Raw genomic sequence first — 12,176 nt, forward strand, 5'->3', positions numbered from 1 at the left:
CTGTAAGAAATTACAAAAGCATAAAAGACCCACTGCCCTATTTAATGTTCAATACTATACCCAAAGTAAGCCACGATAATCAGGGCGAAACTTGGGGAAGGGCCCAGAAAACAGCACAACTTTCTTTTTTTACTTTTTTTGAGACTGTCTCACTCTGTCGCCCAGGGTGGGGTGCAGTGGCGCGATATCGGCTCACTGCAACCTCTGCCGCCGGGTTCAAGCGATTCGCCTGCCTCAGTCTCCCGATTAGCTAGGATTACAGGCGCCTGCCACCGCGCCCGGCTACTCTTTTTGTATTTTTATTACGGACGGGCTTTCACCATCTTGGACAAGCTGGTCTTGAACTCCTGACCTCGTGATCCACCCGCCTCGGCCTCCGAAAGTGTTGGCATTACAAGCGTGAGCGCGCTCGGCCCAGAAGCACACCTTTCTAGAAGACAAACAACATGGAACGCTCGACCAAGAATAGCCACAAGATGGAGGACAAGAGGGTAAAGAAAAGGCTCAGGGAAAGCGCATGGGTGGAACCCGACGGAAGTGGGGAAGTCATTCTAATTCAGGCCCTACCCCACTATTGGCTGGACATTCACCCTTTTTCCTTTTCCATTGGCCACGGGTCCGTTCTCTGGGTCAAAACAGCCAATCACCTAGCGCCGTGGGTAAGCCCGCCCTTTCTCCCGGTGACGAGGAGCCAGAAGAACCGAAGGGCCCGAGGCGCTTGCGCAAGCGCGCGCTCGGCCGGTTGAAAGCGGATCCGGGCTGGAGGCGGTGTCGCGGTGCATGAATATTGATTACGCGTCGCAGTGCCCAGCGTCCAGCGCCCGCCCCTCTCGGCCGCCCGACGCTCGCTGCTCGCGCTCGGGCTCGCGATGGGGAAGAAGTCCCGAGCGGTACCCGGCCGCAGGCCCATCCTGCAGCTCTCTCCGCCGGGTCCTCGGGGCAGCACGCCGGGCCGGGACCCGGAGCCGGAACCCGACACCGAGCCGGACTCAACGGCTGCGGTCCCCAGCCAGCCCGCCCCGGCGGCGGCGACGACCACCACCACCGCGGTGACTGCCGCCGCGGCCTCGGACGACTCGCCTTCAGAAGGCAAGGGTGCGCGGGGGGACCCGAACTCGAGCTCAGGGCTTGCGGCCAGCCTAGGCCTACCTCAGGCTGAGGGCGCCTGGCCAGACCCAACGAGGGAGGCGGGCGAGGTCGGCTTCTGAGGCCTGCCTGCTGCGGGACTGCAGGCGGGGCGGTCCTGGGCTCCGGGCCGCAGAAGGGCCAGGCCTTGTTCTGCGCCCTCGGCCCGGGCCAAGCCCGAGGGGCCATCTCTGGTGCGGGGCTTGCCCCAGGAACGTTTGAAATACGACCGAGGTTCGGGCACCCTGAGTCTCCCAAACGCCCCGGGTCGGTTTTGGGTAATGCAGAGAGTGGATGTGAGGATGAGTTTCCGCGTGCGCGGCCTGTGACTGTGGACCAGGCCTTTCCACACGTCATCTGCCTCCTTTCGGTTTTGTCAAAACGGAGATAGAGACGTTTAGAAAAAGCTTTTTAATATTCCAGCCAGTAAGCATGCCTACACTAGCAAAACTCCTGGAGAAATGGAGCTGGTGGGTTTCTAAGTATTTGTGTGGTTCTCACCCGAGTGGTGCTTGGATTTAAAGTGACTGCGGGGCTAGGCGCGGGAGGAGCCGCTACTGTTTCGGATGTTCAGAGATCACGCTGGGTCGTTAATTGCAAAAAATCCGCCAATAGCAGTGTTTGGTGTGTCTTGTAAAGGTCCTATCATAGCCTGGAAAATACTTATGTTTTTGTATGTATTTGTCGGTATTGCAGGTGTAACTTTTTAAGAGTTTTGTTTTGTGTTTTCGAGACAAGGTTTCAGTCTGTCGCCCAGGCTGGAGTGCAGTGGCGCGATCTTGGGCTCACTGCAACCTCCACCTCTCGGGTTCAAGCGGTCTTCCCACCTTAGCTTCATGGGTAGCTGGGACTACAGGATCCTGCCGCCATGCCCGACTAATTTTTGTATTTTCAGTAAAGACGGAGTTTCTTCATGTTGCCTGGGCTGGTCTCGAACTCCAGGGCTCAAGCGATCAGTACAGGCGAGAGCCACCTCGCCTGGCCATGAAGCTATATTAATAATGTTTATTTACCGTGATCAGAGCCTTCCCTTGATGTTGAAGTTTGTAGGCAGATGAAAGACTCCAGGGCACGGTGGCTCATGCCTGTAATCCCAGCACTTTGGGAGGCCGAGGTAGGCAGATCACTTGAGGTCAGGAGTTTGACCAGCATGGGCGACAAGAGCGAAACTCCATCTCATAAAACAAAAAAAAAGATTCCAGCTCTGTGTGTTTATCATCTCCCAATTATTTGGGTCCGCAAAATGTCCTTTTTTTTTTTTTTGAGATGAAGTCTCCCTCTGTGGCCCAGGCTGCAGTAACCTCTCCCTCCTGGGTTGAAGCGATCCTCCTGCCTCAGCCTCTGGAGTAGCTGGGATTACAGGCGAGTGCCACCACGCCCAGCTACTTTTTATTTATTTTTTATTTTTTTTTGTATTTTTAGTAGAGATGGGGTTTCACCATGGTGGCCAGACTGGTCTTGAGCCCCTGACCTCAAGTGACACCCCCCTGCACCCGTCTTGGCCTCCCAAAGTGCTGGGATTACAGGTGCGAGCGCAGCCGAAATGCACTTTTTTTAAATTGATGGAACTTAGAGCTGAAAGGTTAAATGAACGATTGATTTGTCACCTCTAGTGTTTTCACTGGAATCTGACTACAGTTTTCTTTTTTTTTTTTTTTCTCTAATCCAGATGTGATTTGTCACTTCTAGTGTTTTCTCTGGTCTGGAATCTGACTATAGTTTTCTTTTTTTTTTTTTTTTCTAATCCAGATGAACAGGAAGCGGTGCAGGAGGTTCCTAGAGTTGTTCAGAATCCTCCAAAACCAGTCATGACCACTAGACCCACAGCTGTTAAAGCAACAGGTATGATTTTGTTTTGTTTTGTACATTTTTTCTCGCACATCCTTCATTAAAGTCAAGTTGGGTTTGTACATAGAATGTTTTGTTGAATGCTTTACAGTTGCTAACGTTATTTCTCCCAAAAATATGATTTAAGATTTTTTTGTTTGTGAGAGAATGTTGATGTATATACACTTTGACCAGTGGAAAATTTGTTGTTTTTCTTTTTTTTTTTTTTTTTTTTTTTTTGAGACAGAGTCTCGCTCTGTCACCCAGGCTGGAGTGCGGTGACCGGATCTCAGCTCACTGCAAGCTCCGCCTCCCGGGTTCACGCCATTCTCCCGCCTCAGCCTCCCGAGTAGCTGGGACTACAGGCACCCGCCACCTCTCCCGGCTAGTTTGTTTTTGTATTTTTTTGGTAGAGACGGGGTTTCACCGTGTTAGCCAGGATGGTCTCGATCTCCTGACCTCGTGATCCACCCGTCTCGGCCTCCCAAAGTGCTGGGATTACAGGCTTGAACCACCGCGCCTGGCCGTTGTTTTTCTTTACCCAAAACCTTTTTTTACTATTTTTTTCCCTGATGCTGTTTTATAACTAGTTTTCTGGTCCTCCCACTAGCTTGGTGTTCATTAGGCATGCCAACTCCTATTTCTTTTCTAACACTCTGGCTTGATTGGTTACCTAACAAACATTGGTGGACCTGGAAATCGAGCTTATTAAATATTTTGAAGTACAAACGAATGTGCTAGTTGCAACAGTGGTTTTGTATACAAACCTGGGTTCAATTCATCACTCTGGCATTCACACTTAGACTTTGGGACAATTACTAATTGGATTGAACCTCATTAATCTGTAAAATGGATGTTTTATCTCTGAGATAGTTACAGATGTGACATAGTAAGTGCCAAGAATGTTAATTTTCTCCACTCTGTGTATCTTGGAAGAGTAAAATGTGTTTTAATATTAAATACTCTATAATTGGTAGTAATTTCTTTTCAATTCAGAATACTTTTTGTACTATTTGATGCGTAAAATGATAGATTCTTATTCCTCTCTCCTACCATTTGCCACCTAAAAAAAAGCAAACAAACAAAACACCCCAGTGTGGGTTAGTTAGAAAGCTAAAATTTGAATGTGAGAGAAATTTCAGAACTACATTATACCATTTTGTATTTGCAAACTGCATGTTATTTCATTTGAGACTTAACACATTTAAAAGTAGAATTTAGCCAGGAGCTGTGGCTCACGCCTGTAATCACAGCACTTTGGTAGTCTGAGACAGGCGGATCATCTGAGTTAAGGAGTTCGAGACCAGCCTGGCCAACATGGTGAAACCCTATCTCTACTAAAAACATAAAAATTAGCTGGGCATGGTGGTGCACACCTATAATCACAACTACTCAGGAGGCAGAGGTTGCAGTGAACTGAGGTTTTGCCACTGCACTCCAGCCTGGGCGACAGAGTGAGAACCTGTCTCAAATAAATACATAAAATATAAATTTAAATGTTTCTAGGAGAAACTTCCTTGATTACTCCTGTGGTTTGAATGTCCTCTCATGATGTCAACACCTTCCATTAGGCGCCTACCTCCCAACACTGTTGCACTGGGGATTTAATTTCCAAAACATCCTTTTTAGGGGCACATTCAAGCCATAAGAGGTATATACCTAAGAAATAATTTACTGCCTGATATAGGAAGTTGATACACAAATTGTGTGGCATCAACTCTTAAAGGTAAGTAAGAATGTTGAGGTTTGAGGGGTCAATACCTCTCTCAAAAAAAGACGGCTAAAAATTATGGCTCTGGGCCGGGTGCAGTGGCTCACACCTATAATCCCAGCACTTTGGTAGGCCGAGGCGGGTGGATCACGAGGTCAGGAGATCGAGACCATCCTGGCTAACATGGTGAAACTCAGTGTCTACTAAAAATACAAAAAAATAGCTGGGCATGGTGGCAGGTGCCTGTAGTCCCAGCTACTCGGGAGGCTGAGGCAGGAGAATGGTGTGAACCTGGGAGGTGGAGCTTGCAGTGAGCTGAGATCACACCACTGCACTCCAGCCTGGGCGACAGAGCAAGACTTCATCTCAAAAAGAAAAAAAAAAAAACTATGGCTCTGAAGAATGACCATGGTTTCTCAGGCTTTAAGTAGCAACAAGTCTTTTTTTTTTTTTTTTGAGTTTGAGTTTAAGTGCAGTGGCGGGATCTTGGCTCACTGCAACCTCTGCCTCCCGGGTTGATTTATCCTACGTCACCCTCCTGAGTAGCTGGGATTACTGGCTAATTTTTGTATTTTCAGTAGAGACGGGGTTTTGCCATGTTGGCCAGGCCCTCCTGAGTAGCTGGGATTACTGGCTAATTTTTGTATTTTTAGTAGACAGGGTTTTGCCATGTTGGCCAGGCTGGTCTTGAACTCCTGACCTCAAGTGATCCACCTGCCTTGGACCCCCAAAGTGCGGTGATCACAGGTCTGAGCCACCATGCCTAGCCTGCAACACATCTTAATCTTAATAGTAGTCAAGGACTTGTTCTTACAACTCCAGAATTTAAGTGATTTTTTTCCTCCTTGGCCTTCCAAAGTGCTGGGATTACAGGCATGAGCCCTTGTGCCCAGCCCAGGAGCTTAGTTTTTAACACCCCCCAAAATGGAGTTTTTAAAGAAATGAAATTCTTGCCAGGCATGGTGGCTCACGCCTGTAATCCCAGTGCTTTGGGAGGCTGAGTTAGGAGGATCACTTGAAGCCTAGAGTTCAAGACCAGCCTAGGCAGCAGAGAGACCCTCATCTCTTTTTTTTTCTTTTTTTTTTTTTTGAGTCAGAGTCTCTGTTGCCTAGGCTGGAGTGCAGTGGCGTGATCTCAGCTCACTGCAGCCTCTGTCTCCTGGGTTCCGGCAATTGTCCTTCTTCATCCTTCCAAGTAGCTGGGATTACAGGCCCACACCACCATGCCCAGCTAATTTTCGTATTTTCAGTAGAGACAGCGTTCGCCATGTTGGCCAGATTGGTCTGGAACTCCAGACATCAAGTAATCTACCTGCCTCAGCCTCCCAAAGTGCTGGGATTATAGGCATGAGCCATCGCGCCTGGCCGAGACCCCCATCTCTACAAAAAAAATTAAAAATGAGCTGGACGTGCTGATCACCTGTGGTCCTAGCTACTTGGGAGACTGAGGCAGAAGGATCGCTTGAGCCCAGGAGTTCAAGGCGGCAGTGAGCTATATGATCATGCCACTACAATCCAGCCTAGGTGACAGAATGAGACCCTGTGTCAAAAAAATACACATAAAAAATAGGCGGGGCACGGCGGCTCAGGCCTGTAATCCCAGCACTTTGGGAGGCTAAGGCAGGCAGATCACAAGGCCAAGAGATCGAGACCATCCTGGCCAACATGGTGAAACCCCATCTCTACTAAAAATACAAAAATTAGTTGGGTGTGGTGGCGCGCACCTGTAGCTCCAGCTACTCAGGAGACTGAGGTGGGAGAATCACTTGAACCCAGGAGGTGGAGGTTGCAGTGAGCCAAGATCGTGCCACTGCACTCCAGCCTGGTGACAGAGCAAAACTCCATCTCAAAGAAAAAACACCAAGGCCGGGCGCAGTGGTTCACGCATGTAATCCCGCACTTTGGGCGGCCAAGGTGGGCGGATGACAAGGTCAGGAGTTCAAGACCAGCCTGGCCAACATGGTGAAACCCCATCTCTACTAAAAATACAAAAATTAGCTGGGTATGGTGGCACGCACCTGTAGTCCCAGCTACTTGCGAGGCTGAGGTGGGAGAATCGCTTGGACCCGGGAGGCGGAGGTTGCAGTGAGCTAGACCATGCCATTGCACCCCAGCCTGGGTGACAGAGTAAGATTCCATCTCAAAAAAGAAAAAAACGGCTAGGCGCTGTGACTCACGCCTGTAATCCCTGCACTTTGGGAGGCTGATGCTGGTGGATCACCTGAGGTCTGGAGTTCAAGACCAGCCTGACCAACATGGAGAAACCCCGTCTCTACTAAAAATATAAAACTAGCTGGGAATGGTGGCACATGCCTGTAATCCCAGCTACTCAGGACGCTGAGGCAGGAAAATCACTTGAACCCAGGAGGCAGAGGTTGCAGTGAGCCAAGATTGCGCCATTGCACTCCAACCTGGGCAACGAGTGAAACTTTGTCTCAAAAAAAAAAAAAAAAAAATTAAATTCTTGGAGTTCTTTAGTACCTGCTCATAGGTCAGAGGCACCTGGCCAGCTTTGTTGTTTTTAATAAATTTTTTTTTCTTTATATAGACATTGTCTTACTCTATTGCCCAGGCTGGTCTCAAGGAGGCTCAAGTGATCCTCCTTACTTGGCCTCCCAAAATGCTAGGATTATAGATGTCAGCCATCACGATCATCCTGTTGTTTTTGTTTCTAAGATTTTTTTCTCTCTCTTTTTTTTTTTTTTTTTTTTTAACTTTGAGATGGAGTCTTGCTCTGTTGCCCAGGCTGGAGTGCAGTGGCATGATCTTGGCTCACTGCAACCTCCGTCGCCTAAGTTAGAGCGATTCTCCTGCTTCAGCCTCGCTAGTAGCTGGGATTACTGGCGCGTGCCACCATGCCCAGCTAATTTTTGTTTGTATTTTTAGTAGAGACAGGGTTTCAGCATCTTGGCCAGGCTGGTCTTGACCTCCTGACCTCGTGATCCGCTCGTCTCAGCCTCCCAAAGTACTGGGATTAGAGCGGTGAGCGACTGCGCCCCGCCTCTAAGATTTCTCTAAGATAAAGCAATTTTACCTGATAATGTGAACGTTTATTTTCAGTGTTACTCTAACTTCATGCCTGTTAGCAGTATATACTCTGTATTTTCTGAGGTTTAATTAAATTTTGTGTGTATTTTTGACTTGCTTTTATTCCTTTAGCATTACTTTTAATCCCTTTAGTAATATTTCATGTGATTCTATAATAGTCTGATTTATCACAAAATGGTAATAAATCAGGTATGTCCTATAATTTGCTTTGCCAGTCCGCTATTTGCGAGCATTTGAGTGTTTACAGATTTTAGTTGTTTAAAGCAAGCCACCAGAAGCTTTGAGCAAAGTGTTTTTGGAGTTATGTCTTGGTATTTTAGCCTCAAAGATGAGACTGTATAAAAAAACTTGAGTTTTGTAGCTCTTGGAACCTGTTACCAAATGTCACTTAAGATATGTGGGATCTAGGCGGCCACTGTGGCTGCCTCCTGTAATCCCAACACTATGGGAGGCTGAGGGAGGTGGCTCACCTGAGGTCAAGAGTTCGAGACCAGCCTGGCAACATGGTGAAACCCTGTCTCTACTGAAAATACAAAAGGCTGGGCGTGATGGCTCACGCCTGTAATCCCAGCACTTTGGGAGCCTGAAGCAGGTGAATCACCTGAGGTCAGGAGTTCTAGACCAGCCTGGCCAACATGGTGAAATCCCGTCTCTATTAAAAATACAAAAAAATTAGCTGGGGTTGGTGGTGCACGCCTGTAATTCCAACTGCTCGGGATCCTGAGGCAGGAAAATGGCTTGAACCTGGGAGGCAGAGGTTGCAGTGAGCCGAGGTCGCACTGCTGCGCTCCAGCCTGGGCAACAGTGAGACTCCATCTCCAAAAAAAAACCAAAAACCAAAAAAATACAAAAATTACATTGGCACACACCTGTAATCCCAGCTACTTGGTAGGCTGAGGCAGGAGAATTGCTTGAACCCAGGAAACAGAGGCTGCAGTGAGTCGAGATTGTGCGACTGCATTTCATCCTGGGCGACAGAGCAAGACTGTCTCAAAAAAAAAAAAAAAAGTTTGATCAACTTATGATGTCTCTCTGAATTTCTTACAAACACTAGGCTTAATAATTTTCATTTTCTTGGCTAATTTATTATGTTTTTAGGAGTGTAGAAGAAGTTTTATGTCCATAGGTGAAAAGCTGTTAGGTGAAGAAAGGGAATAGGCAGAACCTATTTTGCCTGTGGACCTGGGGAACTACCTCTTGTTGGGGAATTTTGTGATGAAAATACCATGCAGCTTGCCTGATTGAAACTTTTTACCAAAAGTGATTATATCTATGATTGTCATTAGAAGTGTTTTTATTTTTAATTAATTTATTTTGAGATAGAGTTTTGTTCTTGTTCCCCAGGTTGGAGTGCAATGGCAGAGCCTCGGCTCACTGTAACCTCCACCTCCTGCGTTCAAGTGATTCTCCTGCCTCAGCCTCCCGAGCAGCTGGAATTACAGGCGTGTACCACCAACCCCAGCTAATTTTTTTGAATTTTTGGTAGAGACAGTTACCGTGTTGGCCAAGCTACACTGGCACTCCTGACCTCAGGTCATCCGCCCACCTTGGGGTTCCAGAGTGCTAGGATTACAGGCATGAGCCACCGTGCCCAGCCAGTATTTTTATTTAAAAATATAATTTCCCACCCTCCTTTCCAGAATCCATCAGTACTGAATACTAAAGTGCAGCATTTTTTCATACAGAAGTTTCTCCTTTGGTAGTTCTGCTCTTACAAAGCTGAATACCTTTTGTTCAGAACATCAAGAAAATTGGGCCGGGCGTGGTGCCTCACGCCTGTAATTTCAGCACTTTTGGAGGCCAAGGCAGGCCGATCACTTGAAGTTAGGCGTGTGAGAGCAGCTTGGCCAACATGGTGAAACCCCATCTCTAAAAAATACAAAAAAATTTGCCAGGTGTGGTGGCGCACGCCTGTAATCCCAGCTACTCATGAGGCCAAGGCTGGAGAATTGCTTGAATCTGGGAGGCGGAGGTTGCAGCGAGTCGAGATTACACCATTGCACTCCAGCCCTGGGAAAGAAGAGCGAAACTCCATATCAAAAAAAAAAAAGCCAGGTGCAGGGCTCACGCCTGTAATCCCAACACCGTGGGATGCCGAGGAGGGCAGATCACTTGAGGTCAGGAGTTTGAGACCAGCCTGGCCAACATAGTGAAACCCCATGTCTACTAAAAGTACAAAAATTAGCCAGCTGTGGTGGCATGTGCCTGTTAATCCTAGCTACTCGGGAGGCTGAGGCAAGAGAATTGCCTGAACCTGGGAGGCAGAGGTTGCACTGAGCTGAGATTGTGCCACTGTACTCCATCCTGGGTGACAGTATGAGACTCCATCTCAAAAAAAGAAAAAAAAACAAAAACCACGGGCGGGTGCGGTGGCTCACACCTGTAATCTCAGCACTTTGGGAGGCCGAGGCGGGTGGATCATGAGGTCAGGAGATCAAGACCATCCTGGCTGATACGGTGAAACCCCATCTCTACTAAAAATGCAAAAAATTAGCCAGGTGCGGTGGTGGGCACCTGTAGTCCCAGCTACTAGGGAGACTGAGGCAGGAGAATGGCATGAACCCAGAAGGCAGAGCTTGCAGCAAGCTGAGATCGCACCACTGCACTCCAGCCTGGGCGACCGAGCGAGACTCGGTCTCAAAAAAAAAAAAGAGAGACACTGTCTAAGAAACGTCCATGCAAATTTCTCTCATTTTTTTTTGTTTTTTCTTTTTTTCTTTTTTTTCCTTTTTTTTTAAGACGGAGTCTTGCCCTGTCATCAGGCTGGAGTGCAGTGGCATGATCGCAGCTCACTGCAGTCTCTGCCTCCCAGGTTCAAGCGATTCTCACGCCTCAGCCTCCTGAGTAGCTGGGATTACAGGCGTGCACCACCGCCGCCAGCTAATTTTTGTGTTCTTAGTAGAGGCGAGATTTCACCATGTTGGCCAGGATGGTCTCGATCTCCTGACCTCGTGATCCCCCCGCCTCTGCCTCCCAAAGTGCTGGCATTATAGGCATGAGCCACCATGCCTGTCCAGAAACATCCATGTAAATATCTTTCTTACCAGTTTAAAATACTACTGTGGTCAGGCGAGGTGGCTCACACCTGTAATGTCAGCACTTTGGGAGGCTGAGGCAGAGGATTTGCTTGAGCTCAGGAATTCGAGACCAAACTGGGCAACAGATTGAAACCTTGTCTGTACTTTTAAAAAAAAATGCCAAGTGTGGTGGCATAGGCCTGTAGTCCTAGCTACATGGGAGTTGAGGTGGGAAGATGGCTTGTGCCCAGGAGTTCAAGACCAGCCTAGGCAACGTGGCAAAACCCCGTCTCTGCAAAAGTTAGCCAGGTGCAGTGGTGCGCATCTCTAGTCCCAGCTATACAGGAGTCTGATTGAGGTGGGAAGATCAGTTGAGCTCAGGAGGTCAAGGCTGCAGTGAGCTGTGATTGCACCAGTTCATTTGTGGTAGAGTGAGACCCTGTCTCAAAAAAAAAGAAATGAAAAATTTTGCCTAACATTTTGGGAAGTCAAGGCAGGAGGATCACATGAGGACAGAATGAGACCAGCCCAGGCAACATAGGAGATTGCGTCTCTGCATAAAAGAAATTAGCCAGGCATGGTGGGTTGTGCCGCTCGTCATCCACTCAGGATGCTCAGGCAAGAGAATCATTTGAGGCCAGGAGTTTGAGGCTATAGTGATCCACTGCTTCCAGCCTTGGCAGTAGAGCAAGAACCTATCTCTTACATACATATATACATAAATCAATCAAATTTTAGAAATTGATGTTTAGAGGCTGTGTGTGGTGGCTCATGCCTGTAATCACAACACTTTGGGGTTTGGGAGGCCAAAGTGGCAGATCACTTGAGATCAGGAGTCCAAGAGCAGCTAGGCCAACATGGTGAAACCCCATCTCTACCAAAAATACAAACATTACCTGGGTGTAGTGGCACACACCTGTAATCCCAGCTACTTGGGAGGTTGAGGCAGGAGAATTGCTGAACCCTGAACGTGGAGGTTGCAGTGAGCCGAGATTGCGCCACTGCACTCCAGCCTGGGCAACAGAGCAAGACCCCATCTCAAAAAAAAAAATTTTGCTATTTAAGAACTTACCTGCATATGCTGGAGAGGATGTGGAGAAATAGGAATGCTTTTACACTGTTGGTGGGAGTGTAAACTTGTTCAACCATTGTGGAAGACAGTGTGGTGATTCCTCAAGGATCTAGAACTAGAAATACCATTTGACCCAGCGGTCCTGTTACTGGGTATATACCCCAAGGATTATAAATTATGCGACTATAAAGACACATGCACACGTTATGTTTACTGCGGCACTATTCACAATAGCAAAGACTTGGAACCAACCCAAGTGTCCATCAATGATAGACTGGATTAAGAAAATGTGGCACATATACACCATGGAATACTATGCAGCCGTAAAAAAGGATGAGTTTGTGTCCTTTGTAGGGACATGGATAAAGCTGGAAAC

The 12,176-nt window shown here is 47.7% G+C and overlaps 1 protein-coding gene across 2 annotated transcripts in view; it reads left to right on the top strand.

Moving 5' to 3' along the window:
* Positions 1 to 751: 751 nt before the first annotated feature.
* The window catches only part of LOC105471701 (formin binding protein 4), a 53,557-nt gene continuing 42,132 nt past the window's right edge, over positions 752 to 12,176 (top strand). The window contains exons 1-2 of one of the 2 annotated variants that reach the window (XM_011724459.3): positions 752 to 1,095; positions 2,875 to 2,967. In XM_011724459.3, the coding sequence (XP_011722761.1) occupies positions 870 to 1,095; positions 2,875 to 2,967 (319 nt within the window). In that variant the 5' untranslated portion in view covers positions 752 to 869. The remainder of the gene's footprint in view (positions 1,096 to 2,874; positions 2,968 to 12,176) is intronic. The other variant, XM_011724460.3, reaches the window with a different exon arrangement.

Source organism: Macaca nemestrina, chromosome 12 (genome assembly GCF_043159975.1).
Source record: "Macaca nemestrina isolate mMacNem1 chromosome 12, mMacNem.hap1, whole genome shotgun sequence".
In the NCBI taxonomy this organism is placed as follows: Eukaryota; Metazoa; Chordata; class Mammalia; order Primates; family Cercopithecidae; genus Macaca; species Macaca nemestrina.